General features: G+C 41.4%; 2 protein-coding genes across 3 annotated transcripts; both read left to right on the top strand.

The window, feature by feature from the left end:
- LOC143300835 (uncharacterized) lies at positions 1-21651 on the top strand. 2 transcript variants are annotated; one of them, XM_076614768.1, is made up of 7 exons: positions 1-60; positions 5915-6421; positions 7753-7837; positions 9750-9928; positions 10681-10787; positions 12165-12219; positions 13195-21651. In XM_076614768.1, the coding sequence occupies exons 2-6, from the start codon at positions 5935-5937 to the stop codon at positions 12180-12182; spliced, it is 876 nt and encodes a 291-aa protein (XP_076470883.1). In that variant the 5' UTR covers positions 1-60; positions 5915-5934; the 3' UTR covers positions 12183-12219; positions 13195-21651. The 2 variants fall into 2 exon arrangements, with proteins under 2 accessions (XP_076470883.1, XP_076470882.1); XM_076614767.1 differs by having other exon boundaries at positions 2-60; positions 5912-6421.
- On the top strand, positions 3494-5246 carry LOC143300802 (uncharacterized). The gene is made up of 2 exons (XM_076614732.1): positions 3494-3521; positions 4177-5246. Exons 1-2 carry the CDS (start codon positions 3516-3518, stop codon positions 4651-4653), a joined length of 483 nt encoding a protein of 160 aa, XP_076470847.1. The 5' UTR covers positions 3494-3515; the 3' UTR covers positions 4654-5246.
- Positions 21652-24521: the final 2870 nt, after the last annotated feature.

Below are 24521 nucleotides of genomic sequence, written 5' to 3'. Positions count from 1 at the left end.
TGGAATTGCTCACGAACAGAGAAGCAGCAAATTACAAACGTGTGTTCTTCTTTTGTACAAGTAAGCCACCAAATTTTATTGTATCGTCTTTTGTTTCAGCATCCCGATCTGCTAAAACGTGTATGATATACCCATTTGTTATTTTATGCATGACATGTTTGCCTGAGATTATACTTCATCACTTTCATGTGATCCGTGTGCTTGTTGTGTCGGCTCAAAGGGACCACGTTTTATTTCCCATACTTAACATCAGCGTCAAGTTTTACAAGTTCTGTCGTTCCGAGTTAGATGTTGACAACTGAGTTCATTCATTATCGGAGCTCATGATTTGTACCCACACATTTCCCTCATTTGCTAATACATTGCACGAGTCTGACAAAAAATGTTCACCATACTCGCAGTCAGCAACAATCAATGCTACTGAGTACTGTGCTTTTCCACGGTTAATCGTAACAGCGTGTGGACTGCTTACCAATCATGCGTTTAGTTGAACCTCTCACTGGTCGGCATAGTGATTTAATCAGTCTTAAAAAGGTACATGCGTGTTTCGCGTAGGCTGCTGATGTTATAGTTTAAAAAATTCCAGAACTCGGTACAAATTAGTTACTGCGATACTGATATTAGTGCTAGTGATAGACCGATCAATACAATCAGTGAACTGATTAAGGCTTCCGATGTGGGGAATTGATATATTTTTGTAAGATATACATGTTGTTGTTTTTTAGATACAGGGTAACATGATATAACAGGACATTTGAATGAGACACAGAGAATTTAATATTAACAAGCAAGCACACTAAGTATTGCTGTCTTACCCTAGTCATAGTCATACAGTTGTGAGACAAACACATACATCATTTTGCCATTGCTGCTTGACACATTCCATCAGCTTGAAAGTTAGTACAAAATGATGCAGTTATGCATGTTACTTGTTATTAAAAAGGATTATAACAAAGAAAAGAAAAAAAGACAATAATGAATAAACTTTCTCGAAAACAGTAAAAGAGATTGAATGCACTTTGTGTATGATTTATAAGTTTACAATGTTTGGACCATTGCATGATCCAAGATAATTGCAAAATTATTGAGCATTGTGTTTCATATAACTTACAAGTGGATTGTGATTATCATGTTGTCAATTAAAATGAATCAGTTGTTAGGACATTTGGCATAGCTGTTTCAAGAGTTTGTTTTGTCCATTTGTATTGTTTTACTTTTAGCACTTAATTGACCATTCAGTAAAAAATATGTAGTACTTATATTGTGTAAACTCCTCATATAATTGGCTGAAACTGAGTGAAAGTGCCTCACATAAAATAGTACATTAAAATTTAAATATTAACTTTATCACTGTGTACCTCAGCTGGGTGGATTTTCGCCTCACACATGTGTTCAGTGGCCGTGTGTAGCCTGGAAACGTGCTACCTTTAAAGAAGAAATTTTATTACCTTTTTTTCATTACAGATTCAGCATAAGTGTTTGGTATCATTGGAAAAAAGAATCTTTCACCTGTCACACTGTTGTGTTTTAATACTGTTTTCTTCCTCTTGTATCAGCCATGCAAGGAAACAAAGACACCCAAAGTGGAAAAAAGCAAAACTGATTATCTACACAAAACATACCGAAGAATGTGTCAAAACATCAGATAATAATGTAATAATAAAATCTTTCACTCACCTCAAGCATCCAGAGAGGTAATCTTGAAAAATAATGTAAAATTCAGCTTCACACAAAAGCACAAAACAAAAGAAGATGATGGGAAGCACACACTGTCACTTTTGGCGCAGAATGGTCTCCTCACTGAAGATTCACAAAGTTTGTTGTTTTGCTGTTCTGTCCAGGTTCTGTCCGTCCGAAAATTGCCCACAAAGTCAGAATTATAAACTGAATGTGTGTGTGTGTGTGTTTGTGTGTGTGTGTGTTTGTGTGTACATTTCATCGTCTGTGACCACTGTGTGTTTACTGGCTAACCACATCACAAATACATAGTGTTATAAACTGATTCAGTGATTGTTCACGCACATAAACTGAGACTGACACACACAGACTGACTGATTTCCACCAACAGCAGGTTGCATATTGTTGTTGTTGTTGACTGGTTCATCGTTTCTTCGATCATCAACAACCATGGAATCATCAATGTCACTGTCGCTTTCTCTGTTTTCAAGTTGAAAATCAGGATGGCCATCACCTACACGTGTCTCCTTGGTATCGTCAATTTCTTCGTAATTTTCACTGTCATCCATAACGACAACATCTTCAAGTATATTGCCTTCATTTTCTCTGTCTTCATCTTCATTTTCTGAACAGTACTTTCATTGCCAGAGACATTCTGAACAACTTCTTGAAGCGCTTCAAGTGACACGACCGTCCGCCTCAACCGTTGCGACGCCATCCTTGATAGCAAAATGACTGGTCTCGAGTCCTTTGTTTCAAGTTGGGGATTCGACCGGATAACGCTGACTAGGTCAGCAGAAACTGGTCTAAAAATAGACGGATGATTGGTATGTGGAATTCCATGCGTTGACAGGCAGTCTTTGTTTCAAAACAAAAATCGGCAGATGCGAGCACCACATGTTTAATTGCAAATGGCGCTGCCACGCAGATATGCGTGGTACGTGCTCAGCGGAGCTTCGGCCTCCACGCATATATACGTGGTACATTGTTATAAAGTTAAAACAGCACATGAGGAAAAAAGCGGGAAAGGAAAATACACATCTTAAAAGCACAAGATATGCCATACACCACACACACACACACACACACACACACACACACACACACACACACATGCTGATGCACATATATACCTTTCAAATTTCATATTCTTGTCTATAGTATAGATGTGAAAAAAAGATTGCCAGCTTCATTTTTTTTCTCTATTTGTACTGAGTACTATTGATTCAGATTGCTGTGAATATATTTATGATTTTAATTTGAAAATGATAGAATTTAGGCAACTTGCCGAATGCTCATAGCTTTTCAACTATTGATCATTTGCTGTAGATGGTTTACACATCAGTTTCTGACTCCAATGCTTAACCTCTTGACTGCGCTGTTGACGTACGGCGTACGTCATGAAATGTCGCTCGCCAATGTTGTATTGATGTGCGCCGTACGTCATGTTACAACGTTCTATGTTTTGACTCCCGCACTGCAGAAAAAACAGTCTAACCAGTAAATTAGCTCCCCTGTGAGCTCTTTATCTCCTGAGTTCCATTAGCTAAAGATATTCACCTATTCGTCATGTTTATGGCAAAAGTTTTGCAAGTTTGTACGAAGCTCAAGTTGCGTTTGCAAAGCCATGGCTTAATGCAGACAAACCCCAACACTTGCATTTGCAAGAGTATTCAAAGAATTCCTTCACAATGCAAACAGTAGAGATGAAGATTGTGGACTGAATGAGATAGAACTGTGTGAAGTTGATGCCGAAGATGCTGATTTTGACAGTGGAGGGGGTTGGGAGGTGGAGTTGCTTGACGAAACTGAAGACAGACAAGCTCAGCTGATTCAAGATGCAGGTGGGTGTTTACGAGGTTTGTCAGTTTATTATTTGCTTTCTGTTTGTTGTAACAATGAATGTAACTGCATTGTGTGTGTTTTGAATGTGTTAGCTGTGGCAAGTAGCTTCGTCAGTCACTGATCAGTGTCTCTGTGTGTGAGAGAGTCACGTGTGTACTGTGTGTGACCAGCGCTGCACGAGGGGGCGTGGCTTGCTGGCTGGCTCATTGTTGATGACAGCGTGTGTCGCTCGCCTAGAGCTTTCTGTGAATTCATTCCCGAGTGTGTATTGGTTTGTTGTTGTGTGTGTGAGTGGGGGAGGGGCCGTGGTGCAGGGAGGGGGGGGGGAGATGTTTACATAACTGAAGTCAGAAAATGATATACAGAATTGTATGCCTAAATTACTTTGTAAATGCAACACTTATAGAAGTGTATGTGTGTGTTGTCATTTTGTTTTGTATGCGAAAGAGAATGAAGGGGGTGTGACATACCATGAACCAGTTTCAGTGTGTGTGTGTTGGGGGTTTGGGGTGTTGAGGGGGTAGGTGTGTGTGTTTGTATTTCAGCTTCTGAAAACAATCAGAAATAAAATGATACCATTTCATAACCTTTTTATATGTTAAAAAACAAACAAACAAAACCAACAAACTTAGTCTTTTATGCAATGTGTTTCAGGTATGCAGCATAGTGATGATCATGATGTTCGTCCTGGACCATCTGGAGTTGACAACTTGCCACAAACCTGCAGCTGAAGACCAGCAGCAGCAAGACCAAAGGGCAGTAAATAAGCCTCCAGCAATTCGGGATTACAACAAAAACATGGGTTCCATGGACCATCATGACCAACAGCTGCAGCCCTACGATGTCACAAGGAAAACCCTGAAGTGGTATGAATATGCGTGTGTACATTTTCTACAAATTGCCATGCTGAATGCACACATCCTCAACAAAAAAGCAGGCAACAGCAGTACATTCCTGGACTTCCAGAAGGATGTAATTAGTGCCATGATCTTTGGTGACCAAGACCCAGACACTGCTGAAGGTGACCACGCTGTTCGTCTGTGTGGACAACACTTCATTGATGTCATCCCACATACCCCACAGAAGGCCCGGCTACAAAGGAGGTGCAGAGTCTCCTGGAAGAAAGGATAAAGAAAGGATGTGAGGTTCTACTGCCCAGACTGCCCCAGCAAACCAGCACTGTGTCTTGAAGACTGTTTCTGCAAGTACAAAACACAGCGCTTTTACTGGTGATAGATGCTGGGTGAGTACACCCTTTTCATTGACTCACTTGTGTAAACAAAGTGAGTCTATGTTTTAACCCGGTGTTCGGTTGTCTGTGTGTGTGTGTGTGTGTGTCTGTGTGTCCATGGTAAACTTTAACATTGACACTTTCTCTGCAAATATTTTGTCAGTTGACACCAAATTAGGCATAAAAATAGGAAAAATTCAGTTCTTTCCAGTCATCTTGTTTAAAACAATATTGCACCTCTGGGATGGGCACAAAAAAATAAAAAATAAAGCCTAATTATATGCAAACTGCATTTACTGTTATATTTATATTTTTTGTATTCTCTAAACTTGGCACTTTGATCTGATATTCTGACCCAACAACAAGAGCAGTCATTATTATCATTTTTTGTTCAAACAGGAACTTCTTTTGCTAAGCATGGAAGTTTTATTTATTTTGCAAACGTTTTTGGTGCAGATGGTAAAAAAGGGAAATTACTCTGTAATTAATGCTAGGGGAGTTAATTTGCTTTAAACTGATCTTTCTCATTTTAAACATTACATTTTGAAATTATACTCAATACATAAAAAGCTTGGATTTTTTTTTTTAAGTGTATCACAAGTGAGTCTTGAAGGCCTTGCCTCTCCTGTTCTTTGTGTGGACTGTGTTGGAGACTTATGGACCTGGACACTGTTGCACAACCTTTGACAGTGTGTGTGGTTGATCACAACAGTCACAAGAAAGACTGGTTGATATTCTGGTTGATGTTGTAGCACCTACATGATGGAATGACCGTCACTTTTTTAAAATTTTTATTGCATTTTATGGAATTCTTGTGTCAGATTAACTTATTATTTGAACATGTGAATATTAAAAACAAAATCTTGGTTCATTTTCCTTTCATTTGATATGTACTTTTATGCATTTATCTTCAGTACTTTTTGAAATATAAGCAAATTAAAATCATTGGCGTGTTTTTCTTGTTTTTCTGAAAATTTTCTCAGCATAGGCTATAGCAAAACGTACTAGCAGTGAAGGGCTTAAAGAAAGAAAGTTTGTGTAATGATCCAGTCTTCTTGCAACAATGTCAGTGTATGTGTGTGGGCATGGTGAACCTACCTGTCTTGTTTCGTTACAACAGTTGTGAATATTTTACAAACGGTTGGTGAATGACTGTAGCAGGTGCTGAAGAAGGCATCAGAATGATGCGTCACGCCTCGAACCATGGAGACCCCTATGACTATCCCTACAGAGAACCGTACAGCTACAGAGAGCACCGTGAACCCGGCGGTTACAGAGACCCTCCGAATCACAGGAACTCTTCCAGCTACTGGGACCCCCATGAGTACAGAGAGCCTCACAGCCACAGGGAGCACAGAGAACCCCCTCACTACCGGGAGCATGGGGGACACAGAGCAGCATCATCGGAGGCAGCCTCTCACATGAGGCCTGTGGGCAACATCACCAACTCGGACGACTTTGCCTCCAAGGACTCGCGGTTGTTTGTGGGCAACCTCAACACGGTTGTGCTGAGCAAAGAGGATGTGACCACCATTTTTGGTCGCCTGGGCAATGTGACGGGCATCTCCATGCACAAGGGGTACGCCTTCGTGCAGTTCAGCAGTCCTGGGGAAGCACGGCGTGCCTTGGCTCTGGAGAATGGACAGATGTACGCTGGTCAGGCATTGGGTGGGTGACAGTGCACAACATGTGTACATATATGTGTTTTTGATTTTGTTTAGATTTTAACTAGCTTATGTGAATTTTCATTATTTTTTTTATTATTGCATTATGCATAGTGTAGTACTTTGCAGTTATCTTTTTGTTTGTCTTTCTAGCACTAGCAATATGTATTTATTTATAAGATGACATTTACCGCCAGGTTATGTTTGTCTCTCACCCAAACTTTTCTTTTTGTAGTATACATGGTTTTGTATGAGCATTTAGAGTATATAAGCAGTGCATAGCTGTTCAGATGTATATAGTATAGTCATGATTTCTGTAAATTACTTTATTATTAGCTTTGATGTTTAACTTATAACATATGCTTTGCATCCTGTGGTGGAAAAGTTAGCTGGCAAATGTTTTGGCCATCACACCCAGTCACGGGCCAGTGGTTGTGTCAGTGTGTTGAGATGGATTCTTTTTATATGATTTCTTTGGCTTCTCTTATTTCATTTCTCGAGTTGTTGGCTTCTATGGCCAAAATTTGTCCTTCAAATCTGAGGTGTATATATTGTGGATCATTGAGAAAGACAGTGTCTGTGTACAAATAATTTCTTCTTGATAGCAGTGGAGGAGCATAGCACAGACACTGAACACATCATCTTTGTAAAGCACAGGTAAAATCTTGACCACAAGGGCTGGTACCTCCATCAGAAAAAATATGTATTGGAGGTATGAATTTTACTTCAGACTATCAGAGACATTGGGTACAACCTCCCAACATTTTCTGAACAACACTTGCAGTTGCATCACTTGAGTATGGACGATAGAGAAATAGCATTTTGTCTGAAAGGAATTATATCAGTTTAAACACTGGATAGTTCAGCGAAGTACCTGTCTCTTTTGCATGCTCAAGAATCAAAGGAGAATAGACAGTGGTTGCATGTTGGTGATGTTTTTATCATGATACTTAATAGGCAGCCAGTCAGTTGCTTAATTTCTTTATTGTAGCAGTAACTACCCAACAGGCTGTTATTGTCTGTGCATATTTCTGAAACAAAAAGATAAACTTAAAAAAATAATTACACAGTCCTAAAGAGTGATTTTGAAATGGATGTATGATAGTGTTTTATTTGTCAGCTGTCTCGTTGGTGCTGATACTAGTTTTGGTCGCATGGCATTTAGTCAAAAGCTTGCTCCTTATCCCTTTCCATGCCCATGCAAAGCTCTCTCTTCCTATTTTTGTACGTTTAAAAAAGAAGAAGAAAAAAAGAAAGTAGTGAAGCCTTTACATGATGTTGAGGAGCTAATAGGTCAGAAAAGGCAAAATGAATGTTATTTTGTGTGTGTAACAGATCTGAACATTGTCTCACAACCCAAGGCCAAAGGAATGGCGCCCAAACGTGGTGTAGAGCCGCCACCTCATGACGGATACAAAAGGTGAATGCTTACCACTGCATTATTGGTCAGTTTTATTTTTCCTCAGTGGGTGTTGACTAATCAATATACATCTTGACTTGTCAGTATACAAAACCTGAAGAGGTTGTAACAATGACATTTGATATGGATTTTTTTGGGGGGTGAGAATTCAGACCTAGCAAGAGCCAGTCTGAAACAAAGTGCGGCGGTGGAAAATGACACTGATCAGAAACAGGAAAAAGGTTTTTCTGTAGTTTGTACAGGGCAGGAATTGGACTCCCTGCCGGAGTCTGCACTAGTGGGTCACGGTAAGTATGTTAGATAAACGTAATTTCAGGATAAAAAATTCCCTTTTGAGGTGAAATTTAATGAATGGGTTCAGACAGACACACCCTTTTGTGTGTTTAAGTGTCATTCTTTTAATTTTCTTACACAAATTTTTAATGTAAACTGGACTGTTATTAATCTGTTTGATGTTAAGGTATATTAAGATAAAAAATATTGATTTTGAATGGCTGTCAAGATCCAGTAAAAAGCATTCAAGAATTGTAACACTTCTAATAGTGATAAGTATGTGATTTTCAATTGTATGATTAGTCTGTTTTGAGAAAGATTTTTTGCCCCAAATATGTGCATGTCTTTAGTTTATTGAATAAGTCAGCATGAATTTCAATTAAACCATTCTTCAGCATAGAGAGAGAAGCATCCTTTAGTTAGAGGTAACTGCGGAGTTGGATAAAAAGGATTAAAAGAAAAAAAAGACAACACCCTTTTTACACAAACACTCAGTATTTTGGTTTATTAAAAAAAGAAAAAAAGAAGAAGAAACTTTTCAGTTGTTAGTAGGAAACTAAAGAATATAGCAAACAAAATCATATGAATGCAAATAGTCATACCCCACCCTTTTCCCTCCAAAAGAAAGGACAGTCCCATACTGCATATCTGTTTAGCATGTGTGTAACAAAGAATGCCCAACTCACAGACAGTGTAATTTGTTTTTTGTTTTGACCATTGATAATGTTTGTAAACATTGGGCCTCTACTGCACAGCCCTGTAAGTTGTAATTAATTAAGTCCAGCCAGTCAATAGATGATTTTCCTCCATCAGTTGTAACATTCATTCACTCATTTCAACAGTAACTGCCCTATTTCTACAGTCCTGAGATACCCATTGTCAGCTGAACTATAAGTAACTATGTCACTCTGCTTCTGTGCATAGAATACATGTATTGTTCAGGTAACACACAGTTCCTCAGTCACTGGTTTTCATATATTGGTTTTCGTAGGTGTACTTTCACTACATCCACAAGTGTCCGCAATTGCAGAACGTCACCGACGGAGGTGGAGTGATGGCCTAATGGTTGTGCGTCCAGCTTGGAGGCGAGCGTACACAGATTCAAGTCCCATATGTACAGACCAGGATTTTTACTGCTTCATTCTATTAGACATTGAGTGGTGATCTGGGTCCAACTCCAGGTCTTTTGGATGAGACAGTGAGGTCCTCTGTGCAGCATGCACTTTGTGAATGTGAAAAAACAAAACAACTACTGCATTGAAATAGTTGACCTTGGCAAAATTCTATAGAAAAAATTCTCTTGGATTTTTTTTTTTTTTTTTAAGGAAAAGAAGGAGGGGAAGGGGGGGGGGGGGGAGAAAAAAAAAAGGTGGGGCTGCTCTGTGGTGACATGCTCTCCCAGGGAAGAGCAGCTGGAATTTCAGCACAGAAGAAATCGGTTGTGACAAAAAGTAACACAAACAGCAATAATCCAGCAGCGCTTACACTGTGTGGACAGCTATTTGATGGAGGAGGAGAATCCAGCAGTTGCTCTCGCCTTGTCAGCAGCCCTGTCATGTTGTTGCAGAGCGTCTCTGATGGAGGAGGAGAATCCAGCAGTTGCTCTCACCTTGTCAACAGCCCTGTCATGTTGTTGCAGAGCGTCTCTGATGGAGGACAGTATGGGAGGGGGCCCAGCGGCCAAGCGACCGCGGTCCGAGGGCAACGCCTCCATGCAGCGTGGCAATCTGGTGACACTGGCAAACAGCGAGGGGTCGCGCCCCTCATCCTACTCCTCCCGCCCTGGGTCTGGGGGTGGGGCGCCCCGCAGAGGGACAGGTAGGTGGCCTCTCTCATACTGCTGCTGTGTGCTCTGGCACTTCTCTTCCTCTTTTGTCAGGGTGTGGGGGACTGGTAGCACTTTGTGTGTGTGTGCTGGGCTGTGAGGAATTGGTAAGCCATTCTGTGTGTCTGTCTGTCTGTGTGCGTGCGCGCCATACATACTTGAATCGTACTTGCTCATATACATACTCTTTCTTATATTTGCGTCCACACATGCAGGCACACATGTATATGCATATTATGCATGTGCACAGTACACTGATGAAACACATGCATGTGTGTGCATGCTTGCACACACACACACACACACACACACACACACACACACACACACACACACACACACACAAGTAAACACAACTCAAAGAACACTGTGGTATATCTGTATGCATGTGTGTATGTTTCATGTAAGACTGACACAGTGTTTGACAGTTAGACATGTTTTTAATGGGACACTGAGCATGTTGATATCAATATTTGTGTTTCTAATGCATACACCTTGCATACTGTTGTAACTGATTTCAGTGCTTTCATACTATATATATAGTGTTTAGTCATGTGTTTTCAGTGCACACATAGATAGTGTATTCAGTCATGTGTTTCCAGTGCACACATACATTGTGTATTTGGTCATGTGTTTTCAGTGCACACTGCATTCATACCTACTGTTGTTAGTCCTGTGTTTTCACTGCATACATACCTGCTGTTTGTTTCACCACTCACCAACATGTCTGGTTTGTGGCCGGCAGAACCCCCGGAGGTGGGCTGTGCGCAGTGTGACGCGGTCTTCACATCTGCCTGGAGTTTATGTCTGCACTTCCAGCAGCGCCACAACATGACCATCTTCAGGACCAGGGTGAGTACTTGTCTTACCACATGGTGCATGGGGAAATGATTGAAAGCTTGCATGCATGCGCATGTCACACACACACACACACACACACACAACACGCACGCACGCGCGCGCATTAAAATGAGAAATGGTATAGATATCTTTTCAAACTTGATCCTCTGAAATTGCCTCTTGTCCACCTGGTTATCAGACAGAAGGCCATGGTGGTCTCAGATTTTAGGCCTATAGGAAACATTGTATGTTATTTATTTTTGCATATTTATGTACAATGTACATATGTACTAGTTGGGGGCCCCGGGGGGGGGGCGGGGGGGGGGGAAGCGTGCAGAACAAGGAAACGGCAGTGATACCTGCACAGTAAATATGTTTGTCAGCTTCAGGCCTTTGCCCCCACATCTCCTTCAACTCCAGCTACAGTAAGCTTTTTAGTTTCTGTCCCTCAAACATCCCTGGTTTTAGACAGTTTGACACCACTGTACGCAGTGCTTTTTTTTTTTTTTTTTTTTTTTATGAAACCTTGCATCAGTGGGCCTAGAGAGAAAATACCTGCAGTGTTGGAGCAGCTTTCTCTGAGATGCATTCTAAAAATGAATGGGATTTGACTGCATGGTCTAAGATACACTATTTGAGCCCATGGCAGGCTCGACTCATGGTAGGACCAGGAGCCAAAAAATCTCTCCAACTTAATGAACGTGAGTCAAGTACACTGGTGAATGAGTGATGTAGGCAGATTAATATTGACACTGAAACTAAAGAAGCTGACACAAGCATTGACACCTAAACTAAAGAAGCTGACACCAGCATTGACACCTAAACTAAAGAAGCTGACACCAGCATTGACACCTAAACTAAAGAAGCTGACACAAGCATTGACACCTAAACTAAAGAAGCTGACACCAGCATTGACACCTAAACTAAAGAAGCTGACACAAGCATTGACACCTAAACTAAAGAAGCTGACACCAGCATTGACACCTAAACTAAAGAAGCTGACACCAGCATTGACACCTAAACTAAAGAAGCTGACACCAGCATTGACACCTAAACTAAAGAAGCTGACACCAGCATTGACACCTAAACTAAAGAAGCTGACACCAGCATTGACACCTAAACTAAAGAAGCTGACACCAGCATTGACACCTAAACTAAAGAAGCTGACACCAGCATTGACACCTAAACTAAAGAAGCTGACACCAGCATTGACACCTAAACTAAAGAAGCTGACACCAGCATTGACACCTAAACTAAAGAAGCTGACACCAGCATTGATACCTAAACTAAAGAAGCCGATCAGTTTGAAAATGCTGGCAAGCCAAGAGGGCAGATGTCTTAAACTTTCATGACGATGCTAAAGATAATCTCTTGACCCCGTGTGTGCAGGTCAAGGACGGTCGCTGAAGGTGTTTTTCTCAACAGTCGTGTCAGTGGTCTACAGGTAATTGTATATACATGTTTTTTTGGGGTTTTTTTCAATGTCTGTGTCATTTGTTCTGTGCTTGGGACACTTTTCTCATTCAGTTAGACAGAACCATTTGTGGACTCGTATCATTGTAGATCTGTTTTGTGTGGATGTGAGAAGAGTATGTGTGTACTCTTATGCATATGTGTGTACATGTGTACACATTCATGTTTGCATATGTGTGTGTGTGTGTGTTTGATATATATGTCATATTGGTGTGATCATGGTTTGTTGTTGTTGTTGGGGTGTGTGGTTTTTTTAAATTATTTTTTTGTATCATGAACGTAATTGCGTTGACATGTGTGTGTCCACATATTTCAGATTATTTAGATTATTTGTTTGTTTGGGTGTTTATTTGTGCTTGTATGGAATGTGTTCTTCAGTTTAACGCTTATTGGCATAGTGTTATTTTAGACAAATTTTGTATGGGCTGTAAACAGACATGACCAGAATAACATTATTGTAATATTATTATATTATTATCTTGGAGCTCAGCCTAATCTTTGATGCTGCCTAAGCATTGTTGATCAATAAATTAAGGAAGAAAGCAGTGTATCCTACCAACTCGATGTTCATGACAACATGGTCTTCATGTGTTCCTGTTTCCATACCTGCCTGTTCTGTCTTCAGTTTTGAGACGGTTGTATTATTTTGGAGGGATTTAATAACTAGTCTGTTCCACTGGGGATGCTGAATGGTCTGTCTGGCGTTTGAGGAATTTCATCTGGAGAGCATTGCAAAGCTTTGTTCAGTCAGAATAGTTGTAGATGCTACTGAGAGAACCATCTCTGCGTATGTGTGTGTGTGTGTGTGTGCCTCTGTGTGTGTTTGTGTACGTGTGTGTGTGTGTGTGCAAATAAGTGAGGTTATTGTGGTTCATGTAGGTTGCTGGCATTGAAAGTTTTTTTTGTTTTTTTTTTCATTTTCTTTTATTTTAATATAATGTTTCAGGGATGGCAGACAATCAGCACCACTGATGCTCCAGGGAGAAGAGATGGTACAACAGATGTGAGGGAGGGAGGGTGTTATGAGGACATTATGGGCCACAGACATCTCCCCCTCACACACATCACACAGAGAAAAAGACCAACCCTTAGGAACGAAACAAAAATACAGGACTCCCTGTCGTGGTTCATTTTTACACAGCAAGTAGAAGTGGAGCATGTTTGTGCTAAAGATTGGTAGTGTGGTTCTAGCCTTCTTGAGTTTTAAAAAAAAGGAAGAAAAGGGCGGAGGGTTTTAAAAGTTTGGCAATCTCTCTGTCACTCACACAAAGAACAGTGCAGAAAGGGTGGAATGAAACAAGATGAAGATATAGTCAGTATAGGCCACCACCCAATCTGAGGGGGATCCAGATGATATTATGTTTATAGCGAGCGCAAAGATTCAAAGAAATTACTGGCAGGTATGTGCTGATGACTTCTTCACATAAACAGGGAACAAGGAAGCTGTATCCTTGTCTCTCCCATCATATAGTAAGAAAACGGGGGATGATAGTGACAGACAGTGACAACACTCTTCCCCATCCACCTTGAAAATGCAGGTTTGGGGGTTCTTTTGCTAAATAAGATTTTAATTACACATACTTAACCATGACCCACTAGTGCAGAGAAAATTTCCCATTACATGGAATGACATATGGGGACCTGTGTAGTGTAAGAAATTCTTAAGAGCAGTCTTAAAACTTTGAGTTTATTTGTCTGACATGTGAGTTGTTTGGTGTGAGGTGTGTGTGAGAAGGTGAGTGGTGAATGGACTGATGTCATCTGTGCAGCAGGATGTACAGTTCTTGTCTTTGCTCTCAAGGAAGAGTTCTGCTTGTTGTCTATGCAGCACAATATGCAGCTCTTGTGTTGGTTTTGAAGGTAAGAGTTCTGGCTGTAAATGGAATAAATTTCTAGTGATTTTCTTTGATTGACTATGTTCTTTTGTTCAGCATTTCAATCTCTGATTGACTCTTGTGTTCTTCAGCATTTCAGTCTATAACAGATGTTATGTCTTGCTGACTTTCTAATCTACAGCATTTCAGCCTCTATATAAAACAACAACTGTTGTGATCATCTCTTGAGTCAGTGTTGTCAAGGTCCTTGCTCGTAGAAACCCCTGAAGTCTTTGCTTGTTAAAGGTGGGGATACTCTGTCAGGCTTTATCATGGGAAGTCGAGGTGACTCTTGAATACAGGCGCATGATGTGCGTTTAGTGATGTGTGGGTGTGTGGACAGTGCATGGCGGTATCACAGCCCTGTCTTGGGTCATGCTGTGTGCTACCACATGTAAACTGCACATGAAGGATGGCTAAGCAGTGAGGAAGCACCAACGCATGTTGAATGAAATACAGGACACGTTTGATCTCTGCCTCAACACCCCAGCACTGAGTATCTTGACGTCAAGGGCATAAACCATTAGGACATTGAACTTAACTCTGTCGATCTCTGTGAGACATAAAATCCTCCCTTGTTATGACATCATTTTCAGTTGTAGCACTAACTTACTTGGTATGAACTATTTTAAGGTGGCAGTGGTTCCCTCCCTTGATGATGGTGAACTGATGACCACTTCCAGGTCTCAGGGGGAGACAAATTCTCTTACGGCTGGATGGCCATGACTTTCCGCAGCAGGCTTTGGTTTTCTTCTTTTTCATGATGCCATTATTGATCACCTGGCCAGAACAATGTTTGTTTTTTTCCAGTTCAGGAATATTCAGATATTGTTTGATATCTTTCATGTCTTTGACCAGACTTTCTGCCTTGTTCTTGGCTTGATCAGTAGATGAATGAAGGGGTTTGGGTGGGGAAAGTTGATTATAAAGAAGACAGTTCAGAAGGTAGGGAGTTTATGTTTGTGGTTTCGTTGTCTGTCTTATTTGGAACCGGTTCTTTCACAAGTCAGTAGGTCATAATACTAAACTCTGCGTGGTGATAGTAAGATCCCTAGCTGAATTTCACTTCAAATTTCTGAATGGAGCAGAAAATTGTATGCTTTTTCATTCGTGGGCATTTTCACCAATTGTGACAGAATAAGTAGCCATTTTTTTGGCTTTAATGTGGAAAATACAGTGCACAGAGATGTTCAAACAAGCTTGGAATTTAACGTGCACACTTTCTTATTTCTGTGATTTGAATTACAGAGAAAACAACATGATGATTGAAATGTTTAGAGTGGCAGAACACATTCAGTCTGCCGTTGATAATTTTGTATAAAAAAAACAACTGGAATTGTTTGGAGTGTTTTTTTGTATATTAGGTGTAAACATGGAATGCATATCACTTTTTCTTCTTGTTTATGTCGTTGTTGTTGGTGGTCTTTTGTTGTTGTTGTTTTCTTTTTTACTGATTGTTTTCTCCCGATATGATTGACTGTTTTGCTCAGTAAACAAATGAATGTTGACAATAGGATTGTGGCAGAGGCACACGGCTCCAGAGTCTGACTGGCTGGATGTCAAAGGAGTCAACTTTAGCAAGAGCACATGCTTCCACTGTTCCAGCAACATCTGGGTGCATCAGTAGGAATCATGCATGAGCTATAAAGTCTTTGCCTCTCTTTTTCTTCTATTTCATTAATCTGCAGTTTGTCTGGTATAATTCCCTAATGGTGCTATTGCATTGCCAAAGCAGGTTTTACATTTGCAAGATTCACTTATTAATATTTTGGCGCTGCTACTCCAGACCAGCATAGGACACAGAACTGAAGACTTTGATTCCTATTGAGATAGATGAGGCATCGATGCTGGAACAAGATGCTGCGTTGAAAGTGACACTGCGCAGTGTTTGTGTTGAAGAGACAGCTGACAGAGACCTCATGCTTCTTTCTCTTCAGTTTAGAATTGATGACGTGTGTCTCTAATCAGCTTGTTTCCCTTCAACCCACTCGTCATTGTTCAATGCTTATCTTTTTTCCCCGTCAAACAATCGTTACCTGTTTGTTTATTCTGCTCTGTTGCTTTTAAAAGGAGAGAGTTTTACCTGGTTAGCTTTACTGGGGGTTTTTGTGTTTTTTTTAAAAAAAAACAATTTTCGGGTACATGTTGATGAAAAGGTTTAGGTATCTGTTGTTTCAGTGTGTGTACACCTACTTATCTTTTACAGAACTGGTTCAGACTGGGATGTAGATTTTATCAAATGACGCCGTGTGCTGTTCAGTGGATGACTTGTAGTGAACACTGCAGTCAGTGCGTTGTGGTGTTGTCAAGTTGGATGTTTTAGGAAGGTGTGTTGACCACTTTGTGTACTGGGACCATCTTGGGTTGTCGGTGTGGCATCATTCTAAGGTGTGTGTGTGTGTGTTTGAGTGGTGTTTACAGAATGTCAGGATACCATATCAGTGTGTGAACAGCACAAGATGGTGTCAGTGTGGCCCCATAAGCTGGGTATTGTCATGTCAAGCTGTTGAGGCCATCTGGAGGTTACGATGTCACTTGTGATGTCATTTTGTCAGGTGTCAGAGTGGATGGTTTTTTTTTTTTTCTTGATGCAGTGAAAGTGGTGTCAGCAGTGTGTTGTGTTCCCTTTTTTTTTTGGTTATGTGACAGCAGTATGAGTGTGTGTTCCATTACTGTGTTGACTGGCTTCTAGTTGATGTGTTTATCATCATTTTCACTTCATGTTGGTGAGTTTATCATCATGTTATTCGTTTCATGCTTATGTAGTAACTTCAACAACTGTAGGTGTTTTTATTTTATTGTCTCAATGATCATCATGCGGATGTTGCCAGCAGTGTGCTGCCATGTTTGATTTCCAGTGATGTTAGCCGTGTGCGTTTTTGTATGATGGTATCATTATATTGATGATGCTGCCCTTCATGTTTTATATGAAATAAACATCTTGACAGTGTTATCATTCTTGTGACGTCAGGTGATGTCAGAAGTGTTTGATGACATTGTGATGATGTCTTGATGACGTTGAGATGTATGAAGACTCCAGCACGTGGATGTTGTCCGCCATGTGTCACTAAAGGCAGCATCCCCTCTGACCCCCATGTTTGCTTTCAGCTGAAGACAGTGTTCACAGAGTTGTTCTCTTGTCAGCTTTGTGATTTCTATACACCCACTTAACGCTTCTTCTTCTCTGATGACCGCACAAATGTGTCGGCTACCCACAGGAAATGTAGTGGTCCCCCTATCAGCCTCCAGGTCTCCCGTAGAGCTTGTCTCTCAGCAGAATTGGTCTGTGAAAAAAAATGAGTAGAACTGTGAGGTGATGGAGGTGGTGGTGGTGGTGGTGAGCATTCCCTGGCTAAGGAAACATTCTAAGCTGGTGTGGAATTAGTAATATTCCCCTGCTAAACAAGCATTCTAAGCTGATGTGGAATTCAGTGATATTCCCCAGCTAAGCAAGCATTCTAAGCTGATGTGGAACTCAGTGATATTCCCCAGTTAAGGAAGCATTCTAAACTGATGTGGAATTCAGTGATATTCCCCAGTTAAGGAAGCATTCTAAGCTGGTGATGAATTCAGTGATATTCCCCAGCTAAGCAAGCATTCTAAGCTGGTGTGGAACATAGTGATATTCCCCAGCTAAGCAAGCATTCTAAGCTGGTGTGAAATACATTGATATTCCCCAGTTAAGCAAGCATTCTAAGCTGATGTGGAATTCAGTGATATTCCCCAGTTAAGCAAGCATTCTAAACTGATGTGGAATTCAGTGATATTCCCCAGTTAAGCAAGCATTCTAAACTGATGTGGAATTCAGTGATATTCCCCAGCTAAGCAAGCATTCTAAACTGATGTGGAATACAGTAATATTCCCCAGTTAAGCAAGCATTCTAAGCTGACGTACAGTAGAGGCCCAAAGAAAAGCTTCTGCTATGTCAGCTGGTAGCTCCAGTTCCCCAGTTCTCCTCATGCATGTGGAGTCGGTCAGCCCATGTTGACCGGGTCAGTCTTTGAAGGACCCATCAGTTTGAGTTTCATGAAGGTGTCAAAGTGTGCAGACTAATCCATATATGCTATACCACATATGCTTAGAAAAACAAAACAATAGAAATATGATCATGGTCATTATTGTCGCCTTCAACGGACAAACGGCAACATCATTGTTTTATGTCAAGAACTGACTTTAAACAGAAGGACAGGTTTATATGTTGTACTTTGATTCCAGATTTCGGAGGGGTATAATGGGAGTGGGATATAATGTGAATGCTGTTTTTGAGTTGAAACCAAACCTGGATTAAGGTTGTACTTTTTATTGGATGAAGTGTGTACATGTAATATATATATATATATATCCTTGTTGAGACTTACTGTAAGCTTTTGCTTATCTCGGTCCTGTGTAAACGTTCTCTTGTCCTGCCTTATTAGAACTGTGTGTATTGTGTATTGTTGTGTGTATTGTTGTGTTGTATGGGTCTATATTTCATTTGTGTCAGTGTGCAACTTATATTTTTGTCATTGCATGTCAACAGATGTAAGGTTATTTGCCAGTACATAAACAGTGAACTCATTTTTATATGGAAGTCTGGGGATTCTGTCCAAAGATTGGCTTTAGTCTTTTGATTTGCGATGTGTTTTTCATATTGATTTTAGTTGTGTATTGTATTTTTGCCCCTGTTTTTTTCTTGGTGTCTGTCAGTCTTTACGCCCTTCTCCTCTATTAGCCTTCAGATTGCAGTTTGAATGGTTGAGAAAATAAAATGCGTAATTAGATGGTCCTGTATTTTGAAAACACTTACTTGATGCTTCTCTATATAAGAAAATACATATCTTCCAAGCAAATTCTTTTGATTTTTGCTGTCCCATCATCTATACCGTTTAATTGGCATTTCTCCCACACTGCTCACTCTGAGCCCCCCAATACACAGCTACACTTAAGTTCATCTGTCGCAGTCCCAGCATTGGCAGTCCACTTGGAACCATCGATGTTGGGTCACCATGAGGCTACACACCAAAAGAGACCAGGCACTGCTGCTGTGTCACTTCCAGTGACGTTCAGTAGTGCCTTTTCTAATTCAGTGTATTCAGGATACCACCTACTATGCTGTTTACTGATGACAATAGTCACTTGGTCGCGGAGCCAAACTGGGTGAGCGTCCCCTCCACCACAGATGATACCACCACAACGACAGTCCCCCAGGAACCTGTCAACACCAAAGACATGAAGAGGACTGACCCCAAGCATTGAGGTGGAGGGGGATTGAAACAGGTCACCATGAGAACTGGGCATGAAGAGCCGAAGAATGGGGGAGATTCCTTTTGTTCCCTTGATGATGGAGGAGGATGGATATGATAACAATGTTGTTTTGGAGGTTCATTAAGTTTGGGACTATGTGGCAAGGCTGTACGTGATGCTCCATTTCACAATAACCAGGCCTGAAAGATACAGACACCTGCAGTATTGGTCAGGAAATTTAAGCAACACACCCAAAGATGCATCTGAAAAGTGGATGATTGTCGTGTGGTTCCAGTCTTCATATTTAAGTCCTTAACACTTATCTTCGAGTAGGAGCCCGCCATGGACTGAAAAACCTTCCTCCGCTGGGAATCAAACCGGTATTTTCCCAGCTGTTCGTCAGCAATGCTTGCCACTTACCATGGCGGCTGTTACAAACACACTCTCATGTTTGCATGAAAATTGAAAGAAAGGATAATTTTTCTTGCAATATATGAGAAAAATGTTCTTTCATGAAATTTTGACAGTAAGACTTCTGAGAACAGTTACTTGATTTTTAGGAAACATTTTTCCTCTGGTTGAGTTAGTATATGACTCATCAGCATTGGGCAAGATGATTCTGTGGCTTTTGTGGAAACAAAGGACACCCAGTCAACAAGGCACACTTGTACAGACAGCTGTTGTTGGGTGGCATGGTGTTGTTTGAGAACACCTGATTTGCTCATTGAACTGTGACCTGCCATACCTGTGGCTTGTCTGGGTGCTGAAGGTTCACTGTCCTCTGACCTCTGACACAGCAGCATTCATGTCACAGCTTTGGTGTCAGCACTCTGTGTGCATGGGTGGGTGTGCGGTTGTTGACATGGTGCGTATGTGTTGTGTTGGCCATAGTTCAGCACCCTTCAGTTTGGAGAGGGGGAAGATCTTCCTGTGTTTCCACATCTGAAACACAGTGTCTGTTGTGACTGTACAGACTCACCTCCCACCCACACACCCCATAGGCTTGCTAGACATCATTTTTCAACAGTGGATAGTAGCCCCCCACTTTGTTGGGGTATTCAGTTGTTTTGCAGTGTAGAGACCCTCATGTCCGTCAGCTTCCTGCTTTTTCTGCCTCCTGAATTCGGTCGTCGTCTGTTTTTTGTGTTCTGGACCATTCCCCACCACAGTGTCACTCTGCAGTTGTGGAAATGCTGCATTGCAAGACTTACTGTTTGAGATGTTGTTATAGGTAGTACTGGAGGTGTCAGCTAGACTGCTGTGCTCTAACATTAGCCTTTGTGTTGAGGTTGCAGACAAGGGGATGAGCACTAAATGCCCACTCTGCAGTGATGATCGCCATGATGGCCTTGCCTTGTTTCATCGTGTGAGCACCAGATGGATTTTTTTCTTGGTTTTTCAAAGAAAACATTTTGTTCTGTTTTCAATGTAAAGAGCACAAAGTGAGTGAAGTGTTGGTACTCCCAGCATATGTTACTAGTATAGGTGAATGTGAATTTCATCTGTGTGTTTTTTGTGTGTTGGATGCTAAATGTGGAAATGGTCAGTGTGTGTTTGTTTTTTGTTTTTTTGTATGTTAATTGATGGTTCATGTTTTTAGCATGTTTTCTGCCCTGTTGTAGCCTTTATAGTTGGCTAACCAGTAACATAATGGACTGAATGTACAGGTAGCTGTCTCCGTAGCATGTGGCACTGTTGAATATCACCTTTCCTCTGTTGGTGTGGAGTAAAAAAAAAAAAAATTAAAAAAAAAAAGTATGAAGATGTCTTTTGTCTGTCAGCATTAGAGTTTAAATATGTGAAGATAATATTTTCATTGTTAGCATAAAGTACTTTATGTGTGTATATGTGTGGTTGTGTTTTGTATGAATGTTAAGAATGTACCAATAGCCTGATTGATTTTCTCTGTTTTCATTGAGAGCTTCAGTGGGCGTGGTGCCATCGACCAAGTTGACCGTGTGAATATCTGTGTCAGGTTTCTGTGTGTGTGTGGTTTGTGTTATCTGTAAGTGCATCAGGCCTAACTCGGATTTGAATTCTGATGATACAAATACATAAGTAACTGTAATAACAGAGTATGCAAGCATGTGCAGTACTACTTCCTGTAGAATGTACAAGAGGTTTTGTGTGTCACTGTATGTTCAACTTTCTGATGTTATCATTCTTTTGTATTGGAGAGGGTCATGCTGTCTAGGACTTTTATGATTGAATCTGATGGTTAAATAGATTATTGTCAACTTGTTCTTGACGCTTGGTTGATGTTTTATGCATAACAGTTGGAAATAAACTCTGTTCTTGACTCGCACATGCGTGTGTGTGTTTGTGTATGTGTGTGTGCACATGTATGTGTGTGTCAGTGTTTCTTTTTCAATACCTTTTGGAGCAGTGGTCCCAGTGTAGATTGCCCATCTAAGAGCAGTGGCCTTAGTGTAGATTGCCCATCTAAGAGCAGTGGCCCTAGTGTAGATTGCCCATCTAAGAGCAGTGGTCCCAGTGTAGATTGCCCATCTAAGAGCAGTGGTCCCAGTGTAGATTGCCCATCTAAGAGCAGTGGTCCTAGTGTAGATTGCCCATCTAAGAGCAGTGGTCCTAGTGTAGATTGCCCATCTAAGAGCAGTGGTCCCAGTGTAGATTGCCCATCTAAGAGCAGTGGTCCCAGTGTAGATTGCCCATCTGAGAGCAGTGGCCTTAGTGTAGATTGCCCATCTGAGAGCAGTGGCCTTAGTGTAGATTGCCCATCTAAGAGCAGTGGTCCCAGTGTAGATTTCCCATCTAAGAGCAGTGGTCCTAGTGTAGATTGCCCATCTAAGAGCAGTGGTCCCAGTGTAGATTGCCCATCTAAGAGCAGTGGTCCCAGTGTAGATTGCCCATCTAAGAGCAGTGGTCCCAGTGTAGATTGCCCATCTAAGAGCAGTGGTCCTAGTGTAGATTGCCCATCTAAGAGCAGTGGTCCCAGTGTAGATTGCCCATCTAAGAGCAGTGGTCCAGTGTAGATTGCCCATCTAAGAGCAGTGGTCCCAGTGTAGATTGCCCATCTGAGAGCAGTGGTCCTAGTCAGTGTAGATTGCCCATCTAAGAGCAGTGGCCTTAGTGTAGATTGCCCATCTGAGAGCAGTGGTCCTAGTGTAGATTGCCCATCTAAGAGCAGTGGTCCCACTGTAGATTGCCCATCTGAGAGCAGTGGTCCTAGTGTAGATTGCCCATCTGAGAGCAGTGGTCCCAGTGTAGATTGCCCATCTAAGAGCAGTGGTCCTAGTGTAGATTGCCCATCTAAGAGCAGTGGTCCCAGTGTAGATTGCCCATCTAAGAGCAGTGGTCCCAGTGTAGATTGCCCATCTAAGAGCAGTGGTCCCAGTGTAGATTTCCCATCTAAGAAGTATCCATGGGTTCCAGTCCCACCCAGATGGGATTTTTACTCCCTGGTCTGAGGGGTAGTCTTGGTGGTAGTCAGTGCCTGTAACAGAACCCATGGCAACAAGAGATTTGTCCCTGGCAAAGTTCTGTTGAAAAATCAGCTTTGATAGTAAAACGTGTCCATTTGCTGCTGTTGATAATTCATATTGCTCCAATCCTCTGTCAGAGACCAGGCTCTTAGCGCTTTACAGACATGGAGCTGCCTACCTGGGTAGAGCTAATGTGATGGCAGCCTGTGGGCAGTCATCATTCCTGTGTTATTTCATCAGGTTTCAGTCATGCACACTCCACCCCCTGCCCACTGCACACTCACACAGACATGATCACTAGTGCATTCAGGCCCAGGCCTTCTAACAAAGGGGTATAATGCCCAACTGTAACCAGACCCGAGATCTTCCCTGGGGGTGTTAATGGTGTGCCAAGGTCACAGTTTGAGAGACTGCCAGCCCCTGTGTGAGGATATTTAAGATATTTGTCCGAGTGACTGTGGTTGGAGGCGTTGGGGGAAGGGGGGGGGGGATGCCAGCGGCTCTTTCAGTCAGGTACTGTTCCCACCGCCAGGAAATGGTGCCCTGGGAATTTCCAGTTTCCCACTGCTCTTGTTGGTTTTTTCTTTCATCTAATATTTCTTTTCTGTTTAGCTGGTCCTTAAGCCTGGTTTGGGGGTTTTTGTTTTGTTGTTGGGTTTTTCTTGTACAAGTTTATACTTTTATGAAGTTGTATATTCTAGGCACATATTACAGAGTGTAGCCAGTGAATTGAGACAAAATAAAGAGGAGCGCAGGTGAGTATACTTAGCAGGCTGATGCATTGTGTGTGTGTGTAAGACTGTGAGCTGAGCTGTGCTCCCACCTTTTCTGTTCCCTGCATGCTTTCAAGTCACAAGATTTCAACTATTCAGTATTGGGCACAGCCAGAAGAATGAGGGAAGGAAGAGCTGTGTCACTGCAGGAGTTAAGCTTTGTGTACCTGACATGGGTCAGGGGTGAGTGATGAAGGGGGAGGAAATCAGAAAGGGGAGGGGAGGGGAGAGCAGTCGCACAGTGAAGTAGGTCACTGTGGCAGCAGAGGGGGTTTCCCCACAGTTTCAGTTCCTCAAGGAGGCGTCTCTGCGTTTGGATGAATCCATCTACGCTGCATCACATCTGCTGGGCAGATTCAATTCAGTTCAAATTCAATTCAAAAACACTTTATTAATCCACATGGAAATTAACATGTGTAATCACAGGATCATTGTAAACACCAACATGAAATGAACAAGCTCACCATGAAAGACATTAAAACAAGTCAAATAACTGGCAGTAGCTGACGATTGACTTAAACAAACCCCACACACCCCACATGCACACGCGTTAAGACAATTTGGTATTGCACAACAAATAATCATATATATATATATATATATAAGTAAAATGTACACACACACGCTAAGACAGTAACGTATTGCACAACAATGTAAACAATTAAAAATATCCAGGCAGATGCCTGACAGCAGCATTTAGGCCTTCAAGTGCATGCATATATATGTTTGTGTTCCTATCACTCAGAGTGGATTAGGCCTTCAAGTGCATGCATATATATATATATGTTTGTGTTCCTATCAGAGTGGATTACTTCTGCAGAATTTTTCCAGAGGCCAACACTTACAGGATCTTTTTCAGTGTATGTACCGTAAAGTTCGGTCTATAAACCGCAACTTTTTACTCCAGCTTCAACCTCTGCGGCTTATACAGTGATGCGGCTTATTTGCAGATTTTAACG

This window comes from Babylonia areolata, chromosome 26 (genome assembly GCF_041734735.1).
Source record: "Babylonia areolata isolate BAREFJ2019XMU chromosome 26, ASM4173473v1, whole genome shotgun sequence".
Lineage (NCBI taxonomy): Eukaryota > Metazoa > Mollusca > Gastropoda > Neogastropoda > Buccinidae > Babylonia > Babylonia areolata.
This window is presented reverse-complemented; position numbering and strand designations above follow the sequence as displayed.